Source organism: Cicer arietinum, chromosome 8 (assembly GCF_000331145.2).
Source record: "Cicer arietinum cultivar CDC Frontier isolate Library 1 chromosome 8, Cicar.CDCFrontier_v2.0, whole genome shotgun sequence".
Classification (NCBI taxonomy): Eukaryota; Viridiplantae; Streptophyta; class Magnoliopsida; order Fabales; family Fabaceae; genus Cicer; species Cicer arietinum.
The window spans coordinates 6110647-6122150 of NC_021167.2; the positions used below are offsets into that span (position 1 = coordinate 6110647).

General features: G+C 30.9%; 3 protein-coding genes across 3 annotated transcripts in view; 1 reads left to right on the forward strand and 2 right to left on the reverse strand.

Moving 5' to 3' along the window:
- The window catches only part of LOC101514645 (uncharacterized), a 3526-nt gene extending 1790 nt beyond the window's left edge, over positions 1 to 1736 (forward strand). The window contains exons 6-8 of the mRNA XM_027337652.2: positions 1 to 57; positions 175 to 457; positions 1092 to 1736. The exon at positions 1 to 57 is cut by the window's left edge and continues 76 nt beyond it. Coding sequence (XP_027193453.1) covers positions 1 to 57; positions 175 to 331 — 214 coding nt within the window. The 3' untranslated portion in view covers positions 332 to 457; positions 1092 to 1736. The remainder of the gene's footprint in view (positions 58 to 174; positions 458 to 1091) is intronic.
- LOC101514325 (peroxidase 64-like) lies at positions 854 to 2522 on the reverse strand. Its single transcript, XM_004512117.4, has 4 exons — positions 2130 to 2522; positions 1834 to 2022; positions 1573 to 1735; positions 854 to 1467 (listed from the first exon to the last, which is right to left on the reverse strand). The coding sequence occupies exons 1-4, from the start codon at positions 2331 to 2333 to the stop codon at positions 1073 to 1075; spliced, it is 951 nt and encodes a 316-aa protein (XP_004512174.1). The 5' UTR covers positions 2334 to 2522; the 3' UTR covers positions 854 to 1072.
- Positions 2523 to 5178: 2656 nt separating this feature from the next.
- LOC101514975 (aspartyl protease family protein 1-like) lies at positions 5179 to 10065 on the reverse strand. The gene is made up of 10 exons (XM_004512119.4): positions 9627 to 10065; positions 8809 to 8944; positions 8349 to 8587; positions 7981 to 8208; positions 7019 to 7154; positions 6843 to 6922; positions 6437 to 6533; positions 6280 to 6340; positions 5688 to 5759; positions 5179 to 5591 (listed from the first exon to the last, which is right to left on the reverse strand). The coding sequence occupies exons 1-10, from the start codon at positions 9953 to 9955 to the stop codon at positions 5377 to 5379; spliced, it is 1593 nt and encodes a 530-aa protein (XP_004512176.1). The 5' UTR covers positions 9956 to 10065; the 3' UTR covers positions 5179 to 5376.
- Positions 10066 to 11504: the final 1439 nt, after the last annotated feature.

The window sequence follows — 11504 nt, forward strand, 5'->3', positions numbered from 1 at the left end:
ATTCCTGCTCCGAAATTCACCTGGATCAATTTTTATAACTTCATACCATAATAGAAGGTACTTTTCATTCTCTTTGATGCTCAGAACTTTTGAAGCAATTTGGTCCTAACTCTACATTCTGCACCTTATAAATTTTATAATATTTTCTTAACTTAGCTATGTAATCATTTGCAGTGGGCATCACCTTATTGAGTTCTTGATGCGAAAATGGGGCTTGAAGTGTCGCAAGCTTCTTGATGGGTTTTCTATCCTGCCATCCTTCAAGGCTTCTCAGCTAAGTGGTAACATCCAATTAGCAGAGATAGCTCTAATATCGAAAGATAACATCTGAGGTACCTCAAAGTTTTATAGTAAAATATAAGAGATAGCTCTGACGTTGCTGCTACTGCCTACTGCTGCTATCTATGCCGTTCTTGTTGATGATGAGGCAATAGAATAGGACATGATCATCCTAAAGGTTATCATATTTCTCTGTTTTTTTTTTTCATTGTTGCTTAATTTTAAAATATGGTAGCAAGTAGCAAACATCTTGGGCTTTAAGAATTATATCTGGGCTTCATTTGATTTACTCTTAAGAATCACTAGGTATTTTATTATACAGTAACTGAAAAGATGTTTACATGTTGATGTTTGCTGTGCTGTCAAATGGTTAAGCCTAAAACGCTTACAACTATTTTGAATCGTTTTCAAATGTTGAGTTTTGCATTCTTATCTGTTATTTCAAATAGTAGCCTATGGTAGTAAACATTTGTTATGTTCCTGACTAGACTGAGCTCTTACTTTTTCCCATGAAAATCGTCACATGGAGAAGTCAGGCTCATGTGGCTGAACAAAACTTTTTTCAACTCGTTACTTAAGAGTTTAAGACTACTCATAACTATATTCCTAAATTGATTTGCCAAGACAGGCTTGAAAATTATTACATTGATATAAGAATACATATTTCTTTATAAAGGAAAAAAAAAGAAGAAGCAATATTCGTATTACCATCTTGATAATTTGATCCACCACTTTCACACAATAATAGCTTGTCTGGAATATCATAATCTAACTTGAATTAAATTAAGACTTTCTAATTGATCTTTCTGCAGTCCTTCCTAACTTCTTGCCCACCATTGATGCTACCCATTTTGATCATGGACTTAGCAAAAGCCTCATAGAAAGCCTCCTGTGACCTGGCAAACTTAGAAACCAAATGCTTGGTTTTTGGGGTGTCAAGCAAAGCCTGATCAGAAGAAAACAAGCCTTTTTGTTGGAGGATCAACTTGTAATATGTATTATCGAAAGTTGTTGAAGAAGGGTCCAAAGTGGTGCCTGCATTTTTTGCCTTATTTTTTAACGGACAAATTGATTTTAGTTTTGCTGCAAACGACGGATGTAATGAAGGGTCCACATCATGTGTAGCATTAAAGTTTTGGATTCTGTTCCGGAAAGATGAGCAGTGAGAGAAACCTAAGGTATGCCCTCCTACATACAGGTCAAAACACGTTACTTTAACTCAATTCAGATATAAATTGCAAAACATGAAAAATGGTGAAGTTTTGGCAGTCTTTAACTTTAAGAATAGCTTACCTGACAGAGCTACCAAATCTTTTACTGACAATGCTCTTTGAGAGAAGCTTTGCTGCAGTTGCGATATGTTAAATGTTGGTGCTGGCAATTGTCTGGTTTCACTGGCCTTAGATGTTCGTCCATCCTTTCTTCCTTTAGGAACATCCCATCTAGGTCCTCCAGACTGTAGAGTATACTTAGATATATTATCAGTTAAAATTAAAACTTACAATAAAGGAATGTCAATGAAGAGAACTTTGGTTCTTGGCTTTGTTTTATTACCAGAAAAACTGCGTCCCTTGCTGCTAGAGCAAGGATATCAGCACAAGAAACTACACCGGGACATTTAGCTTCAACTGCTCTCTTTGCTTCATCAATGACATAAAATGCATGCAAAGAAATGTTTGGCGGTCCGTCCTTTTCTGCTTTGTTGTTTCCTTTTGAATATAGCAGCACAGAGGCATCACACCCCTACAAAAGTATAGGGAATAAATGATCCAATGAATAACGAAATGTATTGATGGCAAAAGAAACAGAAAGAAAAATGTCAAGAAGAAAGGAGTTCATTATAGCAATACTCGAACAAAGCAATCATGGAAGTGCATTCGCAGAAGTGCTGCCGGAACAGTTTTGTCCCTAGCAGCGGCATCTTTCACTGCCTTGGCAACAATATACTCCAGATCATGGCATGTTTTTTCATAGTAGTTTAAGCTCAATGAATAGCCTATAGAAACCAATGAAAATATGGTAATCAAATTCAAGAATGTTACCATGATAGCCATGGCAATTAGGAGTACTTAATGATTTTTAGCTTTTACCTGTGGAAATCAAAGATGCGTTGAATGGGTTTTTATAGGGATAAAAGAGATTGATTAATTATTAGATGAGATAATGTGATCTTAGAAGATCAATTCGTTAACTAGTATTGTCAATGAAGTAGTAATGTTTAAGCATTCTCATTACTAAAAGACAATGCACTTTATGCTACGTGAACTGAAGGAAGGTTCAATTGTTGTGGCGTACAATGTTAAATTTTTTTTTGGGGTGGGTAGCATAATGTAATGTGATGGTGTAAAACATGTTACTCCCAATCAAAATAAATTAATTATTACATGGTTCAGCTATATCTAGTGCTAATCTATAATTGCATGGTCTTCATGAGTACAATTAGTAAAATTCTAAGCCCCATGATGCATTATTATGGTTCATTGTTTATTACATAACTTTTTTGGCATTGTCCTAATGTGTTTTATTTTACTGTAATTTTTTATGGTATCAGCATTTCTGAGAGTTTCTTCTTCTACCTTCCGTTACTTTTTGGATCTTGCGATCTTAAAGTGTATTTTGGAGGTTTTTGAAAATATAGGGGTAGGTGTATTTTGGAGGTTTTTGAAAATATAGGGGTGAGATAAACTATCCATTTATTTTCTTTTGTCGAAATTGAAGCCATTTTTGGGCTGGAGGCCACGGCCTATCTTATTTATTTTAAGGTTGTCTCTCAATAAACTTTTGATAAGTTATTTTGCATTTTACATGCTATTACTATCTTTAGTTAAAATTGCACTACATGCCCTTTAGCTTAATTTTAAGTTTCAAACAGATGTTTTATCCTATTTTTAGATTAAAAAAGCCATTTATCTTTCCAAACGACAACAATATTGACGTTTATTGACGTTTTGTCCAAAACTCAAGAAAAAATTGTCTTATTTTTGTCTTCTTTTGAAATGTAATTTGTGATTATGTATTTACTTAAGAATTCTGGTCTCATTAAAATGTAAATAAAAATTAACTTAACTCATATATATCAATATTGTTAAGTTGAACGTTTTGTTACGAATTCAACTTTAAATCTTATAATTTTGTCTGAGTTTATGGTAATATTTTACCATGTCTTCTACGTGTAAAAAAAATTATAAATCAGAATTCTTTCAATAATTGATGAATACTGGCAAAAATTATATCGAAAGTTCTATAATAATACTAAAATGGCACTAGATTTTCAATATAAAGATATAACGACAAATTACATTTTAAAATAAGACCAAACATAGTTTTGATTGAGATAGATAAGGGAAATTTTTTATCTAAAAAAGTTTAAAAGATTTGTTTGTAATTAAATTTAACTTCTCTTTCTTTTTGTCAAGGAAGATTTTATTGTTATTTTACTGTAGTTTTACTTTTCCGAAGCTTATATTATGGTCATTGTTTAAATTGTTGCAACCATTTTGAATTGAAAATATGTTTTTCTTTAACCAAATCAAGCAATACATATATATACTCGTTGCTTTTACCAGCAAATACATATATATACCCATTGCTTTTACATGTTACTAGCAAAAAAAGCTGCTCCTAAAGTGTGGAGGAGGAATGTATGTAGTGGTTAAGGTCGAGCCATCGTAATTTTGTTTTTTGTTTTGCTGCCATAGCTTGCATTGCAAGTCTTTTTATGATGGTGGCCACCTTTTATAAAGCTATAATTATTGCATTTGTTTTTCTGTTGATGTTGGATTCTAATTAGAAGGAATCTAATTATAAAAGGTTTATAGCATAATGTAATTCTTTTTTCTTCGTTTAAGATCAAAAGTAGCTATCAATTCAGTGTGGCTACTTGTAATGATGTACTTTTTAGGTCCATTGGGTGCTTTTGAGTTGAAAATTCAAACATGTTAGTTGATTGTGTTTGTGAATATGATCCATTAGTTATGAGACAAATGGTCCATGATTGAGGAAATTATTCTTTTTACATCAAAATTTTGATAACAAATACAATGTCTTTAGATTTTACTAATACATTTTGTGACATGAGTAAGTGGTAGAAGATAAAAAAAAAGTAAGAGGCATAAAAATAAACACTTTAAAGTGTCAATCTGGCCCACCCTTAAATAGGGTGTGCATGAGTTGGATTGAATCATTTTTTATCAAATTTTATACTCAAATCGATTAATTTTATTTGAATTGGGTTGAAATCTCAACCTATGATTTTTTTCATTAAATTCGAACCAAATCAATCTAATTATGAGCGGATTGGATTGAGTACGGTTCACGGATAATAAAGAAAAATATTTTTATTTTATTTATAAAAATATAATTAAATTTAAATATTTGAACATCTAAAAATATATCACAACATATCATTTAATATTTACAGTAAATCCACAAACACAACAAAACACTTAAATTAATTAAATTAGCAACAAATTCTCAAACATAGTACAATAACTAAATTTTAACTATCATTCAATAGTAAAATATATATATATATATATATATATATGTCACGTGAATGGGTTGGATTCGCGGGTTCATGAGTTCAAAATATATGTCACTCGAATCGAATATAATTGGGTCTCAATGAGTTGATTGGAGTTTAATCCAAATTTGAGTGGATTGGATCAAAATACAGGTTGCATTAGTTTGAGTGATCAAGTTTGCGAATTTACCTGTACCCATCCATGATATAGTTTAATTTAAGAATGAGTTATTTGATTCAGTTTGATTTTTAAATACATAAGTGGTTAATCCAAATGGAAAGTAGAGTAATAAAGAAGTCGTGAGTTCGATCCTTACTCTCAACAAAGTATTAACAATATTAATAATACTAATTCATCGTTGTAAAAGATACTTCAATCAATGAAAGTGCAATGTAAGAATGGAAATATAAATCATGTGGTATACAACTATGCGTATATGCTTTTACATTATTTACAAACCCTATCAAATCAATGCTATTAAGACTCCAGAAAAAAATGTGTAGTAATAATGCTTCTCTTGTGTATTCTGAAAAAACAAAATTAGTACTAATCTAAATAATACAACACATAACAGTTACAGGTATGCTAAAAAAATGGCTAAAAGCAGAACAAGGGCCACTGTAAATGCAAAAGCAGGTTTTATCTCAAATGAGTGACTAGATGGTAGCCTTCTTTGATCATTAGACTCACTTGATGTTACTTTAGGATTTGCAGCCATAGCAGGAGCAACAGCCGGGGCGTGAGCGTTTGATCGGTTAACCGGTAAATTGAAGATTTCATCATCATAACCTGATAATATCATCATATCTCATTAACAAATAAGTAATGGTGAAGTAAAGAAAAGAATGATACATTGTGAAACATGATAAGGTGAATTGTACTCACAGTTAGATTCCTGCCAACCCAGCATGTTGATTTCGCGGTCAAAGACTATACGGTAACCTGTCATGAAGTTTTCTGCATGAAAAAAGAAAAATAATGATCAATGTTGCAGTTGTATGTATGAATGCATTGGCAGCACCAATTTGATGGAAGTTGTTCATGTTTTTGTCATGATATTGAGTCAATACTGTGAACTGGCTAAGTATATATTTTCCCAAAAATGGTACCATAAACTGAATTAGTAGTACATGTTTGGATAAGTGTTTGATAAAGGTAATTTTAAATGGAATTGATCTGGTTGCCATTGAGTTTGAAGTGAAATGATTTTGGAAGTGATTTATGATTAATGTAAAAGCAATTTATCACCTCTAGTCAAGGCAAAATTGATTTTGCTTAAGACAAATCGTTCAAACTAATCAAGTATTGTATTTTCACAAAATTCACGTCGGATACGAGTAAAAATCAATTATGATATTATTCGTTACAAAATCAAACACATATTTTCTCTGTTTTAAAATATAAGCAAAAATTGGTTCAAAAAAAGCTCACGTTGTTTATATTTCGAGACAAAAGGGGTACTTATTAAAATACTCACGTCCAATGATATTCACATTGTTGCTTTTCAAGACACCCAAACAAAGAACATTGTTAGCACCCTGCAATGGATACCACAAAAAGCATATGAGATCAAGAGAAATGAAAAATAGTAGATATCAATTCATGAATCACAAAGTTAAGTTTCATGTTCTCACCCCACCACTAATCAATACTATTGGGTCTATGACAAAATAATTGTCTCCACCTTTCATTGTCAGATTAATATTTGGAACTTCAACAGTCTGGTTTGATCTGCAAACAAAATTAAAATCAATATTGATGATTATTTTTATTTTTAATTTTTGGTAACAATATTGCTTGTTCAACGACGCATCGTATCCACCAACTTTGTCAATGACTAATCTTTGTTGGAGAATTTGACTAACCGCCACATTTAGTGGAGTCTCTTATTCCAACTACATTTTTTAATTCACAAGGCTCGAATCCGAGAACTTGTATAATGGATCTAGTCCAATTTCACTCGAACCAAGAACCAATGAAATGTTTGGTGAATGATGATTAATTTGAAAGGAAAAAAGAAGTCTCTCAAGCTATAATCACCTAATTCCATAGCAGTATTCAAATGGAAGACTGTCAGAAGCAGAAGATGAATGCCTGCTTAGTTTAATTTTTGAATCAAACTGCAAAAAAATATGAAAACATTAAAAAAAACACAAATGACATGAAACTCTAGTTACCTTCTTAAAAAATTATACTAATTAATTAAGAAAACTTACACTTCGAGTAATTTGCGTATAAGCTGGGTTGTTTAGATATGTAAATGAGGTACCAGTGTCAAATATTGCATTCAACTCAAGATCAGTAACATTTCCTCCCACAATAATTTGGGTGACTGTGATGTTGTAAATTGTACTGCAAAAAAGAGCTCATGTTATTAAAACTTCAAACATAAGCACTAGTTTGTGTTGTAATGTTTCTTTCTTAGTCCTTTATTCTGTACTAATAAAGTTTGAGTGATATCAAAGTTGATTAATTGTCAAGCTTGGTCAGGGTTAAGATTAATAACTTGATACTTCTTTAGTTGGTAATGATAAACATTTTACATTATTGACCTAGTAGTTGTAATAAAGAAATTGTTTTCTAGCATTTTTTTAAGTCCTTAGTTGTAATGTTAAAGTTGTTAGGCCACCTATTATCCTTTATCAGGTCATTTTGGTCACACTTTAGATGTCTAGTTCTAGAGCATAAGTGTGAGAGTCTCACGTTGGATGACAAAATGACACTAAAATATATTCTAACACGTCGAGAGGTAGGGTGGAAGTTTCAACTCGCCTATCTAAGTTGGCTCGCTCCGTCTCTATTTTAGACGAGATGAGTTGACCCGTTTTGTCATCCCTAAATATATTTATAAATGAGAGACATTTCACACTTTACAAACTAGTTTAGTACTGTGAAACACTAATACAAACACGAAAACTAGATACTAACATTGACACTGGTAATAATTTGAAATATGAAAGAAATTGAATCTAACTGCATGTATCGTGTCGGTGTTGATACATCAGACACTAGACACAAGTTGAATTTGAAGTATCAGTGTTACACAGGTTTTGTACGTTCGAATTAGGCTAATAGGCTAGACCTGTATATGTTTCATCTAAGTGACCAATTCTTGTTAGACTATATAAAAGGAAAGAAGAATCTAAGATAGATATATAACCATATAGTAACCACTTACTGCAACGGCTTTAGGTTGAATGGTGTTTTTCCTTGGTCCAAGCTGTTATTATCATCCCCAAATGTTATTCTTCCAGAACCATCAATACCAAAACACATTGAAAATGAATTTGAAATTAGGCCTTGTTTGGCTAAGATACTTGGAACAGATATATCACCCATTCCTAGTCCAAATAAACCATCTGGAGCTGCCCCATCCAGAAATGCCCCTGTCTGAACTTGTCCACAACTGCAACATATTCAATCACAAATACAAATGTTTAATAGAAATTATGTGTGGTCTGAATCGATTTCCTCTTATACTATATTAGATTTTATATATTGAGTATAACTCGTCCTTACGAAACCAACTTTTGAAAACTTATTTACCCGAAAGTAATTCGTGGGTCAACATGTTTAGTTTGATAATCATTATCTGTAATTAGGTGCAACACATCTTGTACCAAGAAACCAGTAGTTGAAGTATCATCTGATAGATAGTTAACTTGATATGGACAAGTGGCACTAGATGAAGAACATTGACTCTGCTGCTCACATAAGCTGTTGTTGCAGCCAACAATTTGGCTCGTCGATGATCTTTTGTTATTATAGATATTGAAATCAATTTGCTGGTAAGATAAAAGTAACACAAAAGAGTGTCATTCAATTCAAATTTCTACCTTAATTTTGTTAACAACTGATAAAAACTGTAATATTTTATACCGACAATATATATAAATTTTAATACAAAATTTTATAATAAATATGGTAGAGAAACTTTAATACAAGATTTAAGTATAGTATAATTTTGATAAATGCTATTAGTATATGTAAATTTTGAGCATTATACCTGTCCTGATGATAACTGTATACCATGCACACATTTGGTACAATTGCAAGGAAGCCAGAACAAGTCACTCCCAGTATCCAATGCAACTAGAAACGATGAAGCTGGTGTCCCAACAGAAACATTCGCAAAATGCAAACTAAAATCCAAATAAACATGAGAAATAAGTAATAATCACTATACATGTCCATTATTATTTTTTAGTTTATATTCAAATTTCAAAAATTAAAAACATAACATACATAATTCATATAATTTTCCACAACCCAAAAAATGAAAAAAATAATAATTAAATAACATTGTTTTTTATTTTGCTCAAAATTCGAAATTATAGAAAAAATCACCGAATTAGTCTCTCTAAATTTCGACATCAAACAAATTTAATATTGAAATTAACTAAATTTCAAAATAATTTTTATTAGCAAAAAAATAATAATCCTTTAGGATTGATTAATTTAATTCCAAAAATTATTTAATTAAAGAAAAATGATTCATACGAAAAAAAAAATTCTGAATCACAAAAATCAATTGAACAGTATATAATTTCATATAATTCTAAAGACTAATATTGAATTGGTATCTGAATCACATAAAAAACTCAAAATTCTCTCTCTCTTTTTCTTTTTCTTTTTCTTATTCGAAAAAAAAGTTTCCCATGTGAACTTTTTTCTGTACCAAAAACAAAAAAATACGTGGTTGCTATATATGTCAGAAAACGGTCATAGTAAAATCCACAAACCAGAAAAAACATTAAATAGTAAAAATTAAAATCACATAAAATTGACAAGTGGTTAAAAAATAAAAAATAAAAAAAATCTTACAATCCAAATAAGCTAATCTGGTACGTCTCGTTATCAGGAGAAAACGTAAGAAGCTGTTTCTGATGAATATCATCGGCGGCGAGGTGTCTCCCACGAAACACGCGGTCTCTGTGGGCCATAGCAACATAGTATTCACGACTTCCTTTGTCGGGTACATCATGAATACCCAAAATACCCTTCACCGGTTCAGAAAATCGATGGTGGATGTCAAAACCAAATGAACTAAAACCATGGCACCTCTTTGATTGTGAAGCTAAAAATAATAATAATAATAATGTTAACAAACATAGAGAATTGTGGGTTAGGTAGGAGCTAAAAGAAAAAGCCATTGATGAGTTGAAGTTAGTTATTGTATGTGATGTGGAAAATTTTCCTCTAATATATATGGTTGAGTAAATTAACTACTACTAAGAATTATTGTGCGTGTGAAATAAATGTCAGTGGGCATGATATGAAGCGTGTAAGAAATTTCCCTCTCTATGATGAAAACGTTCAACATATAATTAGTGTTACTTTATTGAAAACGAAATTGTGTTAAGATTAACGTCGGTTTTACTTTTTAATTTAAGTTAATTATTATTTTTAATTTATACTATAATTAAGATTATTTATATTATTTTCAAAATATTATATTCTAAAAAAAAGTAAAGTTTTATAATTAAGCAAGAAGAAAGTTTTGTGGGTCAAAGTCAAAGTCTTCTTAACCGCGATCGTCGTTTGGCGAAAGATGGGTCTCAATTTCAATTGATAGATGAATAGTTGTTGGAGTCTCACATTTCCTTATTGACTTCTTTTATGTATTTAAATTAATTAATTAAGTTGGTGAACGAAAAACGTTTTTTTCAAGTCAAAGAAAATTAGTACAGTATTTTAGTGGTGAAGAAGCCATCTACATTCGGTTGAACCCTAATCTTTTATTTTTAGTCATTGTAAAGTAAAAATAATAGTGGATTTAAGTTTATATAAAATATAATTTTTTTTATGCATAATATAGAAAAATATATAAATAAATAGTTTAAATTTTTGCAAAATAAAATAACTTATTTTAGTCTTTATAAAATGTGAAAATTTTGATTTAAGTTCTTATAAAAATTTTATGTTGTGTTTTTTTTTCTTCCTTCAATTAAATCAACTAATAGTAAAAGTAGACCAGTTAATGAAAATAGATGTTTTGCACTACACATTAAGAGAAAATTATGGATCATACATTAACTAGTTATCCAACAACCCAATATTGTGATGATTATTCTACAAATTTTTGGAAGAATCACTAGATTTTAGGTTGTGATTTTGGAAGATGACACATGGGAAACTCCTAACCTGAGAGAAGTCGTAGAGGCATGACCTCCGAAAATATGTTAGTGTTGTCTATTTGCACCTGAGACACTTATGCACATTGTGAGAGATTGTGAAGATGTCTAATTACTTTCTAATAGAGTTATTAAACTTGGATTATGGAGTAAATTCGTGTCTTTGTACCTATGCTCGACTTTAATAGAATATTACTCACAACGACATTTGAAACATCCATTTGATATGGGAAATATTATTTGGCGTGATAGTTAATGAACTCTGAAAAGATCGAAACTCTCTGGTTTTCTCTCAAAGTACAAATATGAAAGATGATTTGTGGCATTACATTTCTAATTAAATTGACTTTATTCACAACTCTTTGATCAAAAGTAAGGTTTTGAAGCATAACTTGATTAACCCTTATAAAAAAGTATTGAGTAAATCCCATGTGGGGTTATGAAGATGAATATTGATGGTACTTAACAAGTCCGTATGTAATTTCTATTGCAAAGTGGAATCCAATAGTTCCTTTGTTTTTTGAAATGTGGAATTTTAGTAATGGTGTTTTATTGGCTCATGATAAAG

Excerpts from the sequence above, each read along its gene's own strand:
- LOC101514325 (XM_004512117.4), bottom strand. The coding sequence starts at position 2,333 with ATGGCTATCATGGTAACATTCTTGAATTTGATTACCATATTTTCATTG. Across the intron at positions 2,023-2,129 it reads TCCATGATTGCTTTGTTCGA|GGGTGTGATGCCTCTGTGCT; the intron begins GTATTGCTATAA and ends ATACTTTTGTAG. Across the intron at positions 1,736-1,833 it reads CAAGGGACGCAGTTTTTCTG|TCTGGAGGACCTAGATGGGA; the intron begins GTAATAAAACAA and ends TATACTCTACAG.
- LOC101514975 (XM_004512119.4), bottom strand. The coding sequence starts at position 9,955 with ATGGCTTTTTCTTTTAGCTCCTACCTAACCCACAATTCTCTATGTTTG. Across the intron at positions 8,209-8,348 it reads GACCCACGAATTACTTTCGG|TTGTGGACAAGTTCAGACAG; the intron begins GTAAATAAGTTT and ends AATATGTTGCAG. Across the intron at positions 6,923-7,018 it reads ATACGCAAATTACTCGAAGT|TTTGATTCAAAAATTAAACT; the intron begins GTAAGTTTTCTT and ends ATTTTTTTGCAG.